At 44.5% G+C, this 18793-nt stretch overlaps 1 protein-coding gene across 3 annotated transcripts in view; it reads right to left on the reverse strand.

Moving 5' to 3' along the window:
• Positions 1-18793, reverse strand: part of LOC143280540 (uncharacterized) — a 68393-nt gene that overhangs the window by 20810 nt on the left and 28790 nt on the right. For all 3 annotated transcript variants that reach the window (XM_076585241.1, XM_076585247.1, XM_076585232.1), the window contains 11 exons: positions 17132-17422; positions 15312-15656; positions 14366-14558; positions 12463-12680; positions 10536-10644; positions 9749-10032; positions 7455-7734; positions 4811-4975; positions 3641-3766; positions 2143-2342; positions 1-105 (listed from right to left, as the gene is read on the reverse strand). The exon at positions 1-105 is cut by the window's left edge and continues 73 nt beyond it. In XM_076585241.1, coding sequence (XP_076441356.1) covers positions 1-105; positions 2143-2342; positions 3641-3766; positions 4811-4975; positions 7455-7734; positions 9749-10032; positions 10536-10644; positions 12463-12680; positions 14366-14558; positions 15312-15656; positions 17132-17422 — 2316 coding nt within the window. The remainder of the gene's footprint in view (positions 106-2142; positions 2343-3640; positions 3767-4810; positions 4976-7454; positions 7735-9748; positions 10033-10535; positions 10645-12462; positions 12681-14365; positions 14559-15311; positions 15657-17131; positions 17423-18793) is intronic.

Below are 18793 nucleotides of genomic sequence, written 5' to 3' on the forward strand. Positions count from 1 at the left end.
AATGTGGTACCTGTTCCCCTCGTTCACTTTCTGGGCCAGCTGGACCACCGTGTGTTTTCCCCCTTCACCGTCCGTGTCGTAGTTAGCCTCCACAAAGCCGTCCCTCTGTGAACAGTGTCCAGGTGAAAGTGTGGTGACGGGCAAGTGGAGGCAAGATAAGACTGCAGTGACTCTTAGTGCTGCAGCCTCAATTAGCCTTTTGGGGAAGATGGCAACGCTGACTGTCCTAAAGCCCTCCTGCCCGAGAGAGTGGGCATGTAAGACACTCTCCGCCGTAATCAATTTCTAGCCCGTCGGGCGCAATAGCCGACTGGTTAAAGCGTTGGATTTTCAATCTGAGGGTTCCGGGTTCGAATCACGGCGACGGCGCTTGGTGAGTAAAGGGTGGTGATTTTTACGATCTCCCAGGTCAACATATGTGCAGACCTGCTAGTGCCTGAAACCCCTTCGTGTGTATACGCAAGCAGAAGATCATATACGCACGTTAAAGATCCTGTAACCCATGTCAGCGTTCGGTGGGTTATGGAAACAAGAACATACCCAGCATACACCCCCCGAAAGCGGAGTATGGCTGCCTACATGGCGGGGTAAAAACGGTCATACACGTAAAAGCCCACTCGTGTACACACGAGTGAATGTGGGAGTTGCAGCTCACGAACACAGAAGAAGAAGAAGAAAGTGTGGTGGCACTGTGTATGTTGAATTTTATGCATACTTGAGCCAAAAGCCAAGCGTACCGCCCGTGTTGTACTTAGCCTCCACAAAGCCGTCCCTCTGTGAACAGCGTCCATATGAAAGAGTGGTGGCACTGTATATGTTTCTTCTTCTTCTTGGCTCATGGGCTACAACTCCCACCTTTCACACGTATGTACATGAGTGGGCTTTAACATGTATGGCCGTTTTTACCCCGCCATATAGGCAGCCATACTCTGTTTGCGTGGGTGTATATGTTTGATTCTATGCATACTTGAGCTAAAAAAAAAATCAAAACAAACGTCTTTGAGTTAGAGAGAGAAAAAAACCCCAAACAGATGAAGTCATGGCGGGATCATTAGTCAGGCGATGGATTTCTGATCCAGTGTTCACCAGTGACCAGGGTTCAAGTATAGTCATGTCCTTGGGAAAGGCACTTTAAACATTTTTTTTCTCTGGTCTTCTTCACTCTGCCCATGTGTGAATAGGTGGTACATGATTTCAGTTGGGGTAGGTTTAAAATGGTGGAAGGAGACCAAGTCCCCCCTTCCCAAGCTGAGCCCTAGATCGGTGAGTATCAGTATCAGTATCAGTAGCTCAAGGAGGCGTCACTGCGTTCGGACAAATCCATATACGCTACACCACATCTGCCAAGCAGATGCCTGACCAGCAGCGTAACCCAACGCGCTTAGTCAGGCCTTGTGAAAAAAATGAAAATAAATAAATAAATCACTCTCATTCTCTCTCTCTCACACACACAAACACACACACACACACACACACATGAATTCACTGCCCCAATGACCGTAAAACGCGATGGAACCTTCAATCATGAAAGAGTGGTTGCACTGGATGTGTCTAATGTTACATGTTCTCAAGCCAAAAAATTCATGTCTGAGTTTGCTGACAATAAATTATGATAGGTCTCTTTTTATAGTCTTTTTTCTTTATCTATTTATCTATTTGTTTATTTATCAATTTGTCTATCCTATATTTATCTGTCTATTTATCTATCTATTTTATTTCTTGGTTTATTTATCTTTTCATTTATTCATCCGTCTATCCACCTGATTATCATTCACCCTTTTCGACCAAAAAATGCTCCTGGTATTTGTGTTTATGTATAGCCAATATTTAATGATGATCAATAACATCATGCTTTGGTATATTCAGTGACATACTATGAGGTCTTTGGAAAGAAAAACAACAACATTGGTTCAGAATAAAACATCATCCAAAAAGTTGATAAATAATGGTGTGTTTTATACTTTGGTATATTAAACGTCATTCTGTGATTTTGTGTATATTCAACATCATTCTAGAATGTTTTTGATATAAGAAAAAAATACTATATAAAGAAAAACAAACAAACAACCCCCCCAAAAAAAAAAACAACAACAACAACAACAACACACAACCAAACAAACAACAACAACAACAACAACATACCAGTCTGAACTCGATGTAGTCCTTGAAGACCTCGGAGAAGATCCTGAGGAGCATGGCGTTCTCCTGCTTGGTCATGACACCGAAGGCGATCTCGTCGCGGGCACTGCCAGTGGTGGTCTGCACTGGGAAGGAGTACTCCAGCAGTCCATACTGAACCTTGTCTGGACGCGAGAAGTTCTGGTAGCGGAAGCCGATTGGTTCTGCAACGTGGTCCATTTCAGTTTCAGTTTCAATAAGGGTGTCAATGCATGTGGACAGATCCATATATACTTGTATTTTGTATTTTTTTTTTTTTGTATTTTGTATTTCTTTTTATCACAACAGATCTCTCTGTGTGAAATTCGGGCTGCTCTCCCCAGGGAGAGCGCGTCGCTACACTACAGCGCCAGCCATTTTTTTTGGTATTTTTTCCTGTGTGCAGTTTTAATTGTTTTTGCTATCAAAGTGGATTTTTCTACATAATTTTGCGAGGAACAACCCTTTTGTTGACGTGGGTTCTTTTACGTGCGCTAAGTGCATGCTGCACACGGGACCTCGGTTTATCGTCTCATCCGAATGACTAGCGTCCAGACCACCACTCAAGGTCTAGTGGAGGGGGAGAAAATATCGGCGGCTGAGCCGTGATTCGAACCAGCGAGCTCAGATTCTCTCCCTTCCTAGGCGGACGCGTTACCTCTAGGCCATCACTCCATCACTATACGCTACACTACATCTGCTGTTACAGAATGTAATGAAAATAAGAAAATAAAAAAAGGCAGTAGATACTTGACCTTTGTATAAACCTCATGTGCTGATCATGACTTGATCACAGCATGGAGGTGGGGAGTGTGATCAGAGGGTGTTAAATAACTGTGCAATTTTGTGTGTGTGTGTGTGTGTGTGTGTGTGTGTGTGTGTGTGTGTGTGTGTGTGTGTGTGTATGAATGAGAGCGCGTGCATTTGCACGCTTGTGTGAATAAGCATGTGCGCGTGGATGCATACACATACAAGCATTCATATGAGTGCACACACACACACACACACACACACACATACAGTTATGGGCATGAAGTGTTACATTGAACTACACATACACACACAAACACACACACACACACACACACACACACACACACACACTAATTCACACACACAAGCAAAATTCTGAACAACTCTTCCATCAATTAACAAGATGACTTTCCAAAGATGCAGAACCTGTTAATAATCATACAGCTACAACTACTACTACTGATAATAACAAATAATGATAACAAAAATGAAAATATTGATAACAACAACAACGATAATGATAATAATGATGATAATAATAATAATGATAAAACATAATACACATTATTTGAGTGGGGTTTAACAACCTAATGGCACCTAAGACCACATAATTACATACATACGTGCACACATACATAAATAATACATGCACACATGCTCAAAGAATGTTTCTCCTGGTTATTTTACTCACAAAACAATCCAACATGACATTCAGAGAAGTGATACTGACCATCCAAACACACGGCCCCGCTGTGAGCGGACATCTTGCAGTCACACATGAAGGTGTCGGCGCCCACATTGATACACTTGCCAAAGTTCTTACAGGACTCTGCATTGCAGGCTAGTGAAACAATGGCTGCAAAAAAGATGGACGACCACTTTACAATTCTTTTTCTTCTTGTTGTTTTACTATGATTCAGACACTGTTAAACAATCAAAGTTATGCCTGAAAGTATATTGAAAGATAACTATCAACCAGCTTTAAGCTCGTTAAGCAATGGCTGCAAAAAGATGAACAACCACATTACAATTCTTTTCCTTCTCGTTGTTTTATTGTCTGTTCCTCGACATGGTGATTTAGACACTGTTAAACAATCAAAGTTATGCCTGAAAGTGTATTGAAAGATGACTGTCAGCCAGCTTAACTCATGTGAGGATTACAGCTTGTGCAGTCTCCCAGTCTGGGAGGGTTTAACGGTAACAGCCAACCCTCTACACTCCTTCAAAAAGAAAGAAAAAAAAGAAGAAAAAAAACACTTTCTGAACCCACTCAGCACAATATCAGAACTACATCACACTTAAGCTGACATATACAAACATCATTGAAGTGATGACCAACCAGTCAATGGACAATCAACCATCCAGCCAGTCAGACAAACAGCCTTTCAAACCGAATCAAAATACACATTTTCTCTATAAACATCTTTGAGGTTGTTAATGAACAACCGAATCTCCGATCCACCCACCCGACAATCTGCCTTCCTAAATCGAAACTACAGTCTAACTTCTCTACAAGCATTTTCAAAGGTGTTCATGAATTCATCAACGATATCAATTCTCTCCTACCAACCTTTATTACCTCCTCACCCAAACCAAAAGCATCCAACACCACCTGAGCTGACACCAACCAAACCACATCCTACACCACCTGAGCTGACACCAACCAAACCACATCCTACACCACCTGAGCTGACACCAACCAAACCCCATCCTACACCACCTGAACTGACACCAACCAAACCACATCCTACACCACCTGAGCTGACACCAACCAAACCCCATCCTACACCACCTGAACTGACACCAACCAAACCACATCCTACACCACCTGAACTGACACCAACCAAACCCCATCCTACACCACCTGAACTGACACCAACCAAACCAAAAGTACACTTACGTATACAAGAATCGTGGACGGTGACTTTCTGAATCTTGGCCAGCTTGCCGAGGTCGGTGACCTTGCCGCTGAGGTCCATGGAGGCCATACAGCCCCGGAACCCCGTGCGAGAAAACACTCCGTTCTTGATGTAGTCCTTCTGGAATATCTCCTCAGGCACACCGCCTGGGGGTGGAAATGGGACATGACGGTCCATCAGTATTTGTGGGTGATGAGTGCTATGAGTACATCATTGTCATCACTATTAATTTTGTGAGTGACGAGAGGTATGAATACACCATTGTCATCTGCATTTGTGAGTGATGAGTGGTAAGAACCCATCATTGTCCTCAGTATTTGTGGGCGGATCATTGTCATCAGTATTTGTGGGCGATGAGTGGTATGAATACACCATTGTCATCAGTATTTGTGGGCGATGAGTGGTAAGAACCCATCATTGTCCTCAGTATTTGTGGGTGATGAGTGGTATGAGTACATCATTGTCATCAGTATTTGTGGGCGGATCATTGTCATCAGTATTTGTGGGCGATGAGTGGTATGAATACACCATTGTCATCAGTATTTGTGGGCGATGAGTGGTATGAATACACCATTGTCATCAGTATTTGTGGGCGATGAGTGGTATGAGTACATCATTGTCATCAGTATTTGTGGGCGATGAGTGGCATGAATACATCACTGTCATCAGTATTTGTGAGTGACGAGAGGTATGAATACACCATTGTCATCAGTATTTGTGGGTGATGAGTAGCATGAGTACATCATTATTATCAGTAATTGTGAGCGACGAGTGGCATGAATACACCATTGTCATCAGTATTTGTGAGTGACGAGAGGTATGAATACACCATTGTCATCAGTATTTGTGGGTGATGAGTGGTATGAGTACATCATTGTCATCAGTATTTGTGAGTGACGAGGGGTATGAATACACCATTGTCATCAGTATTTGTGAGTGACGAGAGGTATGAATACACCATTGTCATCAGTATTTGTGGGTGATGAGTGGTATGAGTACATCATTGTCATCAGTATTTGTGAGTGACGAGGGGTATGAATACACCATTGTCATCAGTATTTGTGAGTGACGAGGGGTATGAATACACCATTGTCATCTGCATTTGTGAGTGATGAGTGGTAAGAACCCATCATTGTCCTCAGTATTTGTGGGCGATGAGTGGTGTGAGTACATCATTGTCATCAGTATTTGTGGGCGATGAGTGGCATGAATACATCATTGTCATCTGCATTTGTGAGTGATGAGTGGTAAGAACCCATCATTGTCCTCAGTATTTGCGGGCGGATCATTGTCATCAGTATTTGTGGGTGATGAGTGGTATGAGTACATCATTGTCATCAGTATTTGTGGGTGATGAGTGGTATGAGTACATCATTGTCATCAGTATTTGTGGGTGATGAGTGGTGTGAGTACATCATTGTCATCAGTATTTGTGGGCGATGAGTGGTATGAATACATCATTGTCATCAGTATTTGTGGGCGATGAGTGGTATGAATACACCATTGTCGTCAGTATTTGTGGGTGATGAGTGGTATAAATACACCATTGTCATCAGTATTTGTGGGCGATGAGTGGCATGAATACATCATTATTATCAGTATTTGTGGGCGATGAGTGGTATGAATACACCATTGTCATCAGTATTTGTGGGTGATGAGTGGTATAAATACACCATTGTCATCAGTATTTGTGAGTGACGAGAGGTATGAATACACCATTGTCATCAGTATTTGTGGGTGATGAGTGGTATGAGTACATCATTGTTATCAGTAATTGTGAGCGACGAGTGGCATGAATACACCATTGTCATCAGTATTTGTGAGTGACGAGAGGTATGAATACACCATTGTCATCAGTATTTGTGGGTGATGAGTGGTATGAGTACACCATTGTCATCAGTATTTGTGAGTGACGAGAGGTATGAATACACCATTGTCATCTGCATTTGTGAGTGATGAGTGGTAAGAACCCATCATTGTCCTCAGTATTTGTGGGTGATGAGTGGTATGAGTACATCATTGTCATCAGTATTTGTGGGTGATGAGTGGTATGAGTACATCATTGTCATCAGTATTTGTGGGCGATGAGTGGTATGAATACACCATTGTCATCAGTATTTGTGGGTGATGAGTGGTATGAGTACATCATTGTCATCAGTATTTGTGGGTGATGAGTGGTATGAGTACATCATTGTCATCAGTATTTGTGGGCGATGAGTGGTATGAATACATCATTGTCATCAGTATTTGTGGGCGATGAGTGGTATGAATACACCATTGTCATCAGTATTTGTGGGCGATGAGTGGTATGAATACATCATTGTCATCAGTATTTGTGGGTGATGAGTGGCATGAGTACACCATTGTCATCAGTATTTGTGGGCGATGAGTGGTATGAATACATAAGATCAGCTTCAGACTTGCTGTTTCAACAATCCCAGATTCAAACAGTCCACAGCAGGCAGCTGCTCTTTTTCTGTCTCTGGACTTAGCTCTTTCAGGTCTTGTAAAACCTACCTCTTTCCAAAATAGCTCCCCCTTATTATCATTATTACTATTATGATGATAATGATGATGGTGATAATGATAATTATAATCGTAATTATGATTATCATTCATCCTTACCAATGTACAGAGGACCATCCAGACTCAGATCATCCCGGCCAGCATAAGACACGGACGACGTGACCCCGTCCACAGTCAGCAGGAACTGTCGCTGGTCGCCGGCTGCTCGGCGGATGGTCACCCGGTGCCAGCGGTCGTCGTTGACCTTCTGGGCGGAGGTCGCTCGCAGCGGCTGAGCGCCCCCTGCGCTGAACTGGATGAAGAGGTTGCCCTCGAACAGCTCCACCACGAGGTAGGCCTTGTTGCTGCCGCTGGTGAACAGGAGGATTCCGCTGGGCTCCTGTTAGGGTGTGGGGTGGGGGGTGGGGTGGGGGTGGATAGAAGCGGAAGTTTCAGTTTCAGTTTCTCAAGGGGGCGTCACTGCGTTCGGGACATATCCATATATATATGACCAGCAGCATGATAACCCAACGCGTTTGGTCGTTCAGGCCTTGAGTGCATGCATATATATATATATATATATATATATATATATATATATATGTGTGTGTGTGTGTGTGTGTGTGTGTGTGAACCTATCAGAGTGGATTTCTTCTACTGGGTTTTGCCAGAGGACAACACTCGTTTTTTTCAGTGCGCTAAGTGCGTGCTGCACACGGGACCTCGGTTTATCATCTCAACCGAATGACTAGCCCTTCAGTTTGATTTTCCAGTCAAACTTGGGAGGAAGGGCGAGAGCGGGTTTCGAAACCAGACGCTTAACCATTCTGCCACCTTCCTCCCTGAAACAGAAGCGGAAGGTTGTCATTTTGTTCAAATGCCAGCGATGCTTACAGAATACTCGCAACTGCTGGTCAGTTTCATGCTTCACTCTCCGCCTCTTCCCACCGCAAAACACACAGACACACAAACAAACACACACACACACACACACATGCAGTATCACCACAGAGAGAGTGAGAGAAACAGATACATACATACAGCAGCACACACACACACACACACACACACACACACACACACACACACAGAGCATCGCCACACACACACAGATGCTAGCAACTGGCCCACTTGTTCACTGCCAACTTTCTCCCCCCCCCTCCCCCGCCCCCTCCAAGACCGATCTCACATCATAGGCACATTCAAAATCCTGCGAAAGTAATGTGCGTCGTTAAAGTTTAGGTTAAACAGTTTCTGGAAACACTGTTGCAGACTTGGTTAAGCATTGAACTCTTGATACATTGTTCACCAGTGATCAGTGTTTAAGGCCCCATTTGGACATGGTGTCGCGTCCTTAGGAAAGGGACTTTACTCTGATTGTGAAATGGAAGTCTTGGGTTTGAATATTGCTCCGAAGTTAACAAAGGCACATTGAATCATCACACAAATAGCTTGCCATCTTACACAATGCATATAATTATAGTCAGTCATGTCCGACTATGACCATTAGAACAGCAGAGAAGGCAACTGCTGTCCTGACTATCAAGGCTAGAATTTGATTATAGTGGAGAGTGTCCTGCCCAAATGACATCCCGACTCTCTTGGCCGTCAGGCCTTTAGGACAAACTGGCAGTAGAATGATCCCCAAAGGCCAACCATCCTCCAAGGCTGCAGCACTAAGAGCCAGTGCAATCTTGCCCCCTAGTTTGAGAGTCGTAGTTCTTGACAAAAAAAAACTGAGCTGTAAATGAATTCCCATCACAGTGGAGAGAAACCATTGATCATACGGCTTTCACTTTGCTGTTGGCCAAGCTGTAAGATTATGCCAGTCTCTGATAATTTTTATAAGTCGAGCATTGAGACACGATCCTAGATAGTAATGCTATTCTTAAAAAAACATCTGCCACAAACTCTGACCTTATGTCAATCTCTGAAATAAGTCGAGCATTGGGACACATGCCTTGATAATGTGGAGTGATGGCATAGAGGTAACGCGTCCGCCTTGGAAGCGAGAAAATCTGAGCGGTTCGAATCACGGCTCAGCCGCCGATACTTTCTCCCCCTCCACTAGACCCTGAGTGGTGGTCTGGACTCTAGTCATTCGGATGAGACGATGAACCGAGGTCCCGTGTGCAGCATGCATTTAGCGCACGTAAAAGAACCCACGGCAACAAAAGGGTTGTTCCTGGCAAAATTCTGAAGAAAAATCCACTTCGATAGGAAAAACAAATAAAATTGCACACAGGAAAAAAAAAACCCCAAAAATGGGTGGCGCTGTAGTATAGCGACGCGCTCTCCCTGGGGCGAGCAGCCCGAATTTCACACAGAGAAATCTGTTGTGATAAAAAAAAAAAAGAAATACAAATACAAATGATAACGCTATTCTGAAAACATCGTCCGCCACACTCTCTGACCTTTGTCTTGAACATGAACTGCAGCAGCATAGCCTGTGGTTTGTCCAGCGCCGACAGAAAGACGTAGGAGTCCAGTTCGGGGAAGGTGACGGCGTGGTAGATGAGGGGGGGGAGGGAGGGGTAGCGGTTGACGTTCAGCTTGGTGCCCCGCATCTGCTGCAGGATGTCCATCTGGTTGAGGTGGAAGTTCTGCAGGTAGCCGATGTAGCGGTTGTCCTTGCCGTCTATCCCTCCCAGGTGGAGCCTGTCTATCTTCAGGTAGTAGCCCTCACCCGCCAGTGTGGCTGCAAGGAATTAGATGATGATAATAATGATGATAATAATCATGATGATAGTAATGATAACAATAATGATGATAAAACATTAGCAACAATGACAACAACAATACTACTACAACTACTGATCATAACAATAACAACAATAATAAAGGTATTTATATAGCAATTCATTATGCCGCATTTGTTTGTTTGTGTGTGTGTGTGTGTGTGTGTGTGTGTGTGTGTGTGTTACGAGTATGTGTGCACATGTGTGTATGCACATTTGTTTTTCTGTATAAGAGAATGTTATCTTCTTTGCTTTTTTAACAGTTATTTATTGACGGGCATCATTTCATCAAGTGCCCTATTGTAGATTTAGTTTTCAAGCAGTGTCCATCTATTGTTAAATGACTATTGCATAATGCTGACCATACTGCACTGAAGGTGCTGCTCTACGTGCCAGAGTGCATAACAGGCAGTAAGTCAGGAAGTAAGTGAGTAAAACATACTTCAATGGGGGTGTGTACTACCTTTGGAGTGTGGCAAATCATCCACCCAGACCTCCATTTCGTTGCCCCGTCGCTGTATGTAGAGGGTATGCCACTGCAGGTCGTTCAGGTCCTTACCCGCATACAGAGTCTGCAACATCCCAGTCAGCGCCTGCATCACCCCTCCTGCCACTCAGTTTCTATTCAAAGGAGGTGTCAAAGCATGTAGACTGATCTACCTATGTTACATCACATCTGCTTAACCCTTTCACCGCCAAGCTCGCATTTATGCACAGGCGTGGTAGAGGACCCATGTCACTGAAAGGTGACCATTCATTGGTCTGTTATCCATGAACCAACTGCTCTTAATGTTCGGTGGTAGGATAGGCCATATTTTCTATACATCGCAAGGGGAATCCCCAGCTATTCTTAGCCACTGTCTTTTCTGTGTTTATACCACAAGGGAATTTGTACTCTAAATTGACTGGCGGTGAAAGGGTTAAAGAAAAACAAAAAGAGGATTAGACGCCTGACCTAACCGAATGCGCTGATTTGGGCATTGGGAGCTTACCTGATGTTTGTATGCAACATCATCAGAAAATGAAGGAAAATAATCAAAGAAGGAATGGAATTTTTTTTTTGTTCAATGTCCCGTCACACATATCGGTGATAATCAAAGAAGATAAATAAGTAAATGCATTAAAATATGATGAAGTTGAAGATACGTAGACGGCAAATGACTGAAGTAAGAGATAAGAATTAAAAATGTAACCACTGTCTCCGTCACCAACAGTATCTTGGTTTTCCCTCAGGCACAAGGACAAACCAAAGGGCAAAACATAAACTACAGCAGGGTCAAGGTTATGCCCTTCAGCCCTCCAACCCAGTCCAACTGTGAGGAAGATTCTGAACATGAACGAATCACACTCCTTTTTTTCTGAGAGAAAGATTGATTTGCCATTATTCAGGTTATCTTCTTTTGCCATTTTCATTAGTTACCAGCTGAATGTACACCATATCACCCCACTCCCACCCACCATTTCCTTTTCATGGAATTATCAGCTTCAAAATACTTGTTGGGATGACCGCGTGCAAAATGTGAAACCAGTGATATAAACAACTTTATCAGTGAAACCTGCAAAAAATAAAGCTGTCAGTTTAATTAAGACATGAGGAACTGATATTAAATATAAAAAAAACGGTGCGGGGGTGGAGGGTGGTGGTGGTGGGTGGATGATGGAAAACAAATACCACCACCACCACCCCCACCAACAACAAAGATCAAAGTTGAGTTGAGTACTGTTTGCTTTTTTTTTTTTTTGTTTGATGGATTGTTTGGTTTGAAACACGTATGTTTAAATTCATTTGTAAAACTTTTTGCCAAAGTGTCTTGATACTGAAATAAGTAAAACAAAGGAAAACAAAATTATTAGAATTATCAAAATACCAATACAGAAATCTGTATGTTACAGAAATACTCCCAACACTCTAATCAGACACCACTTCAATATTCCTTCACAACAATTAATAGTCTAATCAGTGGCATTGAAACGACGGACGCAATAGCCGAGTGGTTAAAGCGTTGGACTCTCAATCTCAGGGTCCCGGGTTCGAATCTTGGTGACGACGCCTGGTGGGTGAATGGTGGAGATTTTTCCGATCTCCCATGTCAACATATGTGCAGACCTGCTAGTGCCTGAACCCCCTTCGTGTGTATACACAAGCAGAAAATCAAATACGCACGATTAAAGATTCTGTAATCCACGTCAGCGTTCTTATGGAAGCAAGAACATACCCAGCATGCACACCCCCGAAAGCGGAGTATGGCTGCCTACATGGTGGGGTAAAAATGTTCATACACGTAAAAGCCCACTCGCGTACGTACCAGGGAACGTGGGAGTTGCAGCCCACGAACGCAGAAGAAGAGAAGAAGTGGCATTGAAACAAAATCCCCACATGCAGTGTTTACCTTCAACTCTCCTCCAAGATTTGTCTCCACTTTGATGCGGCCATTTTCCATGGAAGCTCTCAGGAAGTCGTTGGAGTCCTTGGCAAACGTTTGGAACAGGAGACCGTTGCTAGCCGGAGTCCGGAAGCGGACAGACAAGTCATCAGAGTGACTCTTCAGTGTACTGGAAAAGTCCAGCTGGCCCCACACCGATCCGTTAAACAGCGCTGCCCAGGCGTCTGTCAGAATGAATCAGTTTTCAGTGATCAGAGCTGATGGGTGCAGTAGTTGAGTGGTTAAAGTGTTGTCAACACAAATGATATCAGGCCAAAAAGATATTAAAAGAGAGAGAGAGAAAAAAAAAACAACCTCACGAAAAACCTGCGGATCCAATAGTTAAATGAAATAAACAATTCATGATCCAGAACTTTGGTTTAATCCTGAACAATGACATCCTTATAACTGAAAAAAGCTGAAAAAAGTGCATGAAAATTCATGAGCCTTGAGTAAAAAAAAAAAGAACATGAAGTTCAGTTCAGTTCAGTTACTCAAGGGGGTATAACTGCGTTCAGACAAATCCATATACGCTACACCACGTTTGGTAAGCAGATGCCTGACCAACAGCGTAACCCATCACGCTTAGGCTCATTGCACACGGGGCGTCCAGCGTCAAGTTCGTGAAGAGCCTTGTGTGCGAGCTTTTCAGGCAACAAGTCTTCGTCAGGTCTCCAAACTCAGCTCTTTCAAGTCTGGCCTTAAAACCCACCTCTTTCCAGTCTTCAGTTTTTCCAGTTTTAGAGTTATGCATGCGTGTGAATGACTGGTGCGAAAGCGCTTTGATTTGTCTCTGCACAAGATTCAGCGCTATATAAATATAATAATAATAGTAATAACAAGTGTCAGACACCAGGCATAAAGATTTATGACGCCAGGTGTCATGACGCCTGATTAGAACTTGTCCTATTTCCCCGCTGCAAAAGCAAGGCTGTCGCTAGAAAACAACCAATCAGAATCTAAATGAAGCCTGCTGCTTGTCGCGTGTGCGTGTGTGAGTGCGAGCTCCACGCCTCGCTGCGGGTTTCAAGCAACCTCGCAACAACGAATCCAGGCTTTAAAAAAGGATGCACAACTGAAGAGAAAGCCCCATAGGCAATGACCCTTGCTCAGGATTTGAGGCATGAAAACACAGCTGATCCACTCACCCCCCTGCCCATCCCTGAACTCCCCCACGCCTCCCCCACTCCAAACCAAATCAACGTACCAAGGTCACAGCGCGGTCCCCTGAAGGCGGTCTTGGAGCAGTCACTCCCCGCCACCCCCCCCTCACCCCTCCCCCCCCCCACCAAATCAATGTACCGAGGTCACAGCATGTTCCCCTGAAGGCGGTCTTTGAGCAGTCACTTCCCGCCTACCCCCCTCCCCCCCACCAAATCAACGTACTGAGGTCACAGCGTGTTCCCCTGAAGGCGGTCTTTGAGCAGTCACTCCCCGCCTACCCCCCTCAACCCCCCCACCACGAAATCAACGTACCGAGGTCGCAGCGTGTTCCCCTGAAGGCGGTCTTGGAGCAGTCACTCCCCACTACCCCCTCTGCACCCCCACCCCACCCACCAAATCAACGTACCGAGGTCATAACGCAGTCCCCTGAAAGCAGTCTTGGAGCAGTCACTCCTCGCCACCCCCCCTGCACCCCCCCCCATGCACCCTCCCCCCCCCACCACACCAAATCAACGTACCGACGTCACAGCGTGTTCCCCTGAAGGTGGTCTTCGAGCAGTCACTCCCCGCCTACCCCCCTCAACCCCCCCACCACGAAATCAACGTACCGAGGTCGCAGCGTGGTCCCCTGAAGGCGGTCATGGAGCAGTCACTCCCCACTACCCCCTCTGCACCCCCACCCCCACACCACACCAAATCAACGTACCGATGTCACAGCGCGGTCCCCTGAAGGCGGTCATGGAACAGTCACACAGATGGCTGATCATGGTGTTGCGACACTGGCCGTTCGCGCAGGGCCGGGTCAGAGTGCAGTTCTGCGACACCGAGATGCAGCCACGGTTCACGCTGCCCACCAGTCCGCTCATGAAGGCCTCGAAGTCAATCAGACGACTGTCCACCTGCACACAGTTTTCAGTTCCAAGGATGAGTCGCAAAGAGTGCAGACTGATCTGTGTATGCCACACCACATCTACTGTAGCTAAAAAAAAAAAAAAAAAAAAAGGCATAAAAAGGCATTGCCTCGCCTTTTGAATAAACCGAATGTGCTAGTCACACACACACACACACACACACACACACACACACTCTCTCTCTCTCACACACACATTTAGCTGTTGCTTTAATATTCCATACATGCATCAAGTATACCACACATGAACAAACATGTGCACGCACGCTGTTATTACTCAATCACTCACCCTAGCCACACACACACACACACACACACAAGCACACACACACGCACGCACACACAACACTACACATACACACACAATTATCGCTGTAACACTCACCCTCAGGTTAGTAAAGCTGACAATGTAGCCACACACACACACACACACACACACACACACACACCACACACACACGTACACACACACACACACACACCACACACACACGTACCCCCCCCCACACACACACACGTACACACACACCACACACACACAGACACCACACACATATACACACACCACACACGTACCCCCCCCCCCACACGCACACACCACACACGTCCCCCCCCCACATACACACACCACGCACACCACTCAAACACACACACACACACACACACACACACACACACGTACACACACACACGTACCCCCCTACTCCGCCCCCCCACACACAATCATGGCTGCACCACTCACCCTCAGGTCACTGAAGCAGCCAACGTAGCCTTTCCGGCTCCACACTCTCCATGGCAAGTCCTTGTTCAGCCCGGCCACGTACAGAGTACCCAGGGTGGACGGCATCTGCTCTCGACTCTTCTCCAGCTCCAGGCGTTTGCGGATGTTGTCCACCCGCAAGTCCACGTGGGAGGAGTAGAAGCGAACTTCCACCTCGTGCACCTGGCCGTCGGCCACGATCTTCTGGGAGAAAGGGGTGCGGCGGTCCCCATCGCCGAAGTTGTGGACGAAGTAGAGACGGCCGTCCACCAGTTCCATGGCGAAATACACGCTGTTGGCGTTGCCGCTGAACAGTATCAGTCCATCCTGGAGGCAGCATCAGAACAAAAGGGTTTTGATGAAGAAGAAGATGATGATGATGATTATTATTATGATGATGATGATATGGATACTTATACAGCCCCTATCCTCGGTCAGTGCCCAAGCTCTAAGCAATTTACAAACAAGGAGTCATTTGCACAACAGGCTGCCTACCTTGGTAAATCCGACTGACAGCTGCCATTGGGCGCTCATCATTCGTTTCCTGTGTCATTCAATCAGGTTTCAGTCATGCACACTTACACACTCATACAGACATGAAACATTGTACGTATATGACCGTTTCTGTTTATTACTCTGCCATGTAGGAAGCCATATTCCATTTTTGGTGGTTTGCATGCTGGGTATGTTCTTGTTTCCATAACCCACCAACACTGACATGGATTACAGGATCTTTAACGTGCGTATTTGATATTCTGCGTGCGTATACACTCAAAGGGGGTTCAGGCACTAGCAGGTCTGCAAATCTGTTTGCCTAGGAGATCGGAAAAACTTCCACTCTTTACCCACCAGGTGCTGTTATTGAGATTCGAACTCGGGACCCTCAGATTGAAAGTCCAACGCTTTAACCACTCAGCTATTGTGCCTGTTTTACGGGTGTGATAGCTGAGTGGTTAAAGTTCTGGAACTAGTATACCCAGAACTACCAGTACAGAATAAAAGAACTCTCTGCACGTCTGACATTCACTGGACACCTACAATCATCAGCACGTGTGACATTCATTGGACACATACAATCATCAGCACATCTGCCATTCATTGGACACCTACAATCATCAGCACGTGTGACATTCATTGGACACATACAATCATCAGCACGTGTGACATTCATTGGACACATACAATCATCAGCACGTCCTGACATTCATTGGAAACCAACAATCATCAGCACGTGTGACATTCATTGGACACATACAATCATCAGCACATCTGACATTCATTGGACACCTACAATCATTAGCACGTCTGACATTCATTGGACACATACAATGATCAGCACGTGTCACATTCACTGGACACATACAATCATCAGCACATCTGACATTCATTGGACACATACAATCATCAGCACGTCTGACATTCATTGGACACATACAATCATCAGCACGTGTCACATTCATTGGATACATACAATCATCAGCATGTCTGACATTCATTGGAAACCTACAATCATCAGCACGTGTGACATTCATTGGACACATACAATCATCAGCACATCTGACATTCATTGGACACATACAATCATCAGCACGTCTGACATTCATTGGACACATACAATCATCAGCACGTGTCACATTCATTGGATACATACAATCATCACATATCCACGCAATAATCACAAAGGATGAACATAAAGTATCAAACTTTCATCAACCATAGACATGTTGGCCAATGACTCGTGGATCAAAGATATATGTGAAGGTCGTACATAGACACTACATTTACTACAACAACACCCCCACCTGGTTGAGAGTCTTGAAGCTGTAAGTGATGCTGCTGCCAGACTTGAGGGAGAGAGACGGCACCTCGAAGACCACGCCTTGCCGGATGATACTGATGGACGTTGTCCTCCTGGGTGGGGGCGACACGGTGACGGGCGGGGCGCGTGTGGTTGGGGGCGTGCCCCGGTTGGGATCCAGGATGGTCTCCACCACCACGTTCCCGGTCTGCGACCCTCGGTTGAGCTGGCTGACAAGGTTGACCTCGTTGCGGATGACACGCCGGTCGTCACGTCGGGTGGTACTGTAGATCACCTGCAGTGTGTGTGTGTGTGTGTGTGTGTGTGTGTGTGTGTGTGTGTGTGTGTGTGTGTGTGTGTGTGTGTGTGTGTGTGTGTGTGTGTGTGTGTGTGTGTGTGTGTGTGTGTGTGTGTGTGTGTGAAGGAGGGAGGGAGGGAAAGAGTAAAGCATGACATAGGGTTCATACATTCAGGGACATATCTTAACGGCACCTTTGTACAAAGCTGAAGCGATATTACCATTAGTATGTGCTGTTACCTATTTTCTGTGATTTTGAACTCTTGTTTTTGAAGGTTACTTTACTTAGTTTTCATACAAATTCTGCCATCCTAAATTTAGAAACACATTTTAATGACACTTTTGTGCATGGTTGAAGCAATGTTACCGTTAATAGATATCATTACCCATTTCCTGTGATTCTGATCTCTGTTTTGAAGGTTAGTTTTCAAACTTCCTTTTCATACAAATAATTCAGTCACAACACTAATGTGTAACCAGGTCCAAAACGTCCTCTGCAATGACACGTTCATTCAGTCTGTGCCAATCAGAGAGCCACACGTTTTGTTTACAAGCTCCCCAAACCATGCAAAGTAAAAAAATAATTAAAAAAAAGAAAAAAAAGAAAAAAAGAAAAAAGAGGAAACAGCTTGAGTCAAGAAGTATCAGTTCATGTTAATAACAAGGGTCATCTGGAATCGTTTTAACTCTAATTCTTGATTAGAAGGGTGGATTACGCTACGTACCATTTTTCACATGGCTGTTTTTCAAAATGCAAGAATTTGTTTGTTCTGATAAGCATCATAATATAGGATACTAAAATGGGAAATTATGCACGCTTTAATCACATAATACAGGATACTAACATGGAAATTATGCACGCTTTAATCACGTAATATAGGATACTAAAATGGGAAATTGTGCACACTTTAATCACATAATATAATACAGGATACTAACATGGGAAATTATGCACGCTTTAATCACATAACATAGGATACTAACATGGGAAATTGTGCACGCTTTAATCACATAATATAGGATTCTAACATGGGAAATAATGCACGCTTTAATTACATAATATAGGATACTAACATGGGAAATGATGTACGCTTTAATCAGATAATATAGAATACTAAAATAGGCAATTATGCACGCTTTAATCAGATAATATAGGATATTAAAATGGGAAATTATGCACGCTTTAATCACATAATAAGTATTAAAAAAAAGGCTATGCCAGTCTTGAATAAAAGTTAATTTGTGTTTGCACATTTCTTCTGTCTTTGCTGCTGTGTGCACATGTCAAATGGTTGGCATAAGGACAGGCCCGGCGCTTCCTTTTAGAGGAAGTGTCTGGGTTTGTTCCAATGTACCTTTTATTTACCT

Source organism: Babylonia areolata, chromosome 1 (genome assembly GCF_041734735.1).
Source record: "Babylonia areolata isolate BAREFJ2019XMU chromosome 1, ASM4173473v1, whole genome shotgun sequence".
Lineage (NCBI taxonomy): Eukaryota > Metazoa > Mollusca > Gastropoda > Neogastropoda > Buccinidae > Babylonia > Babylonia areolata.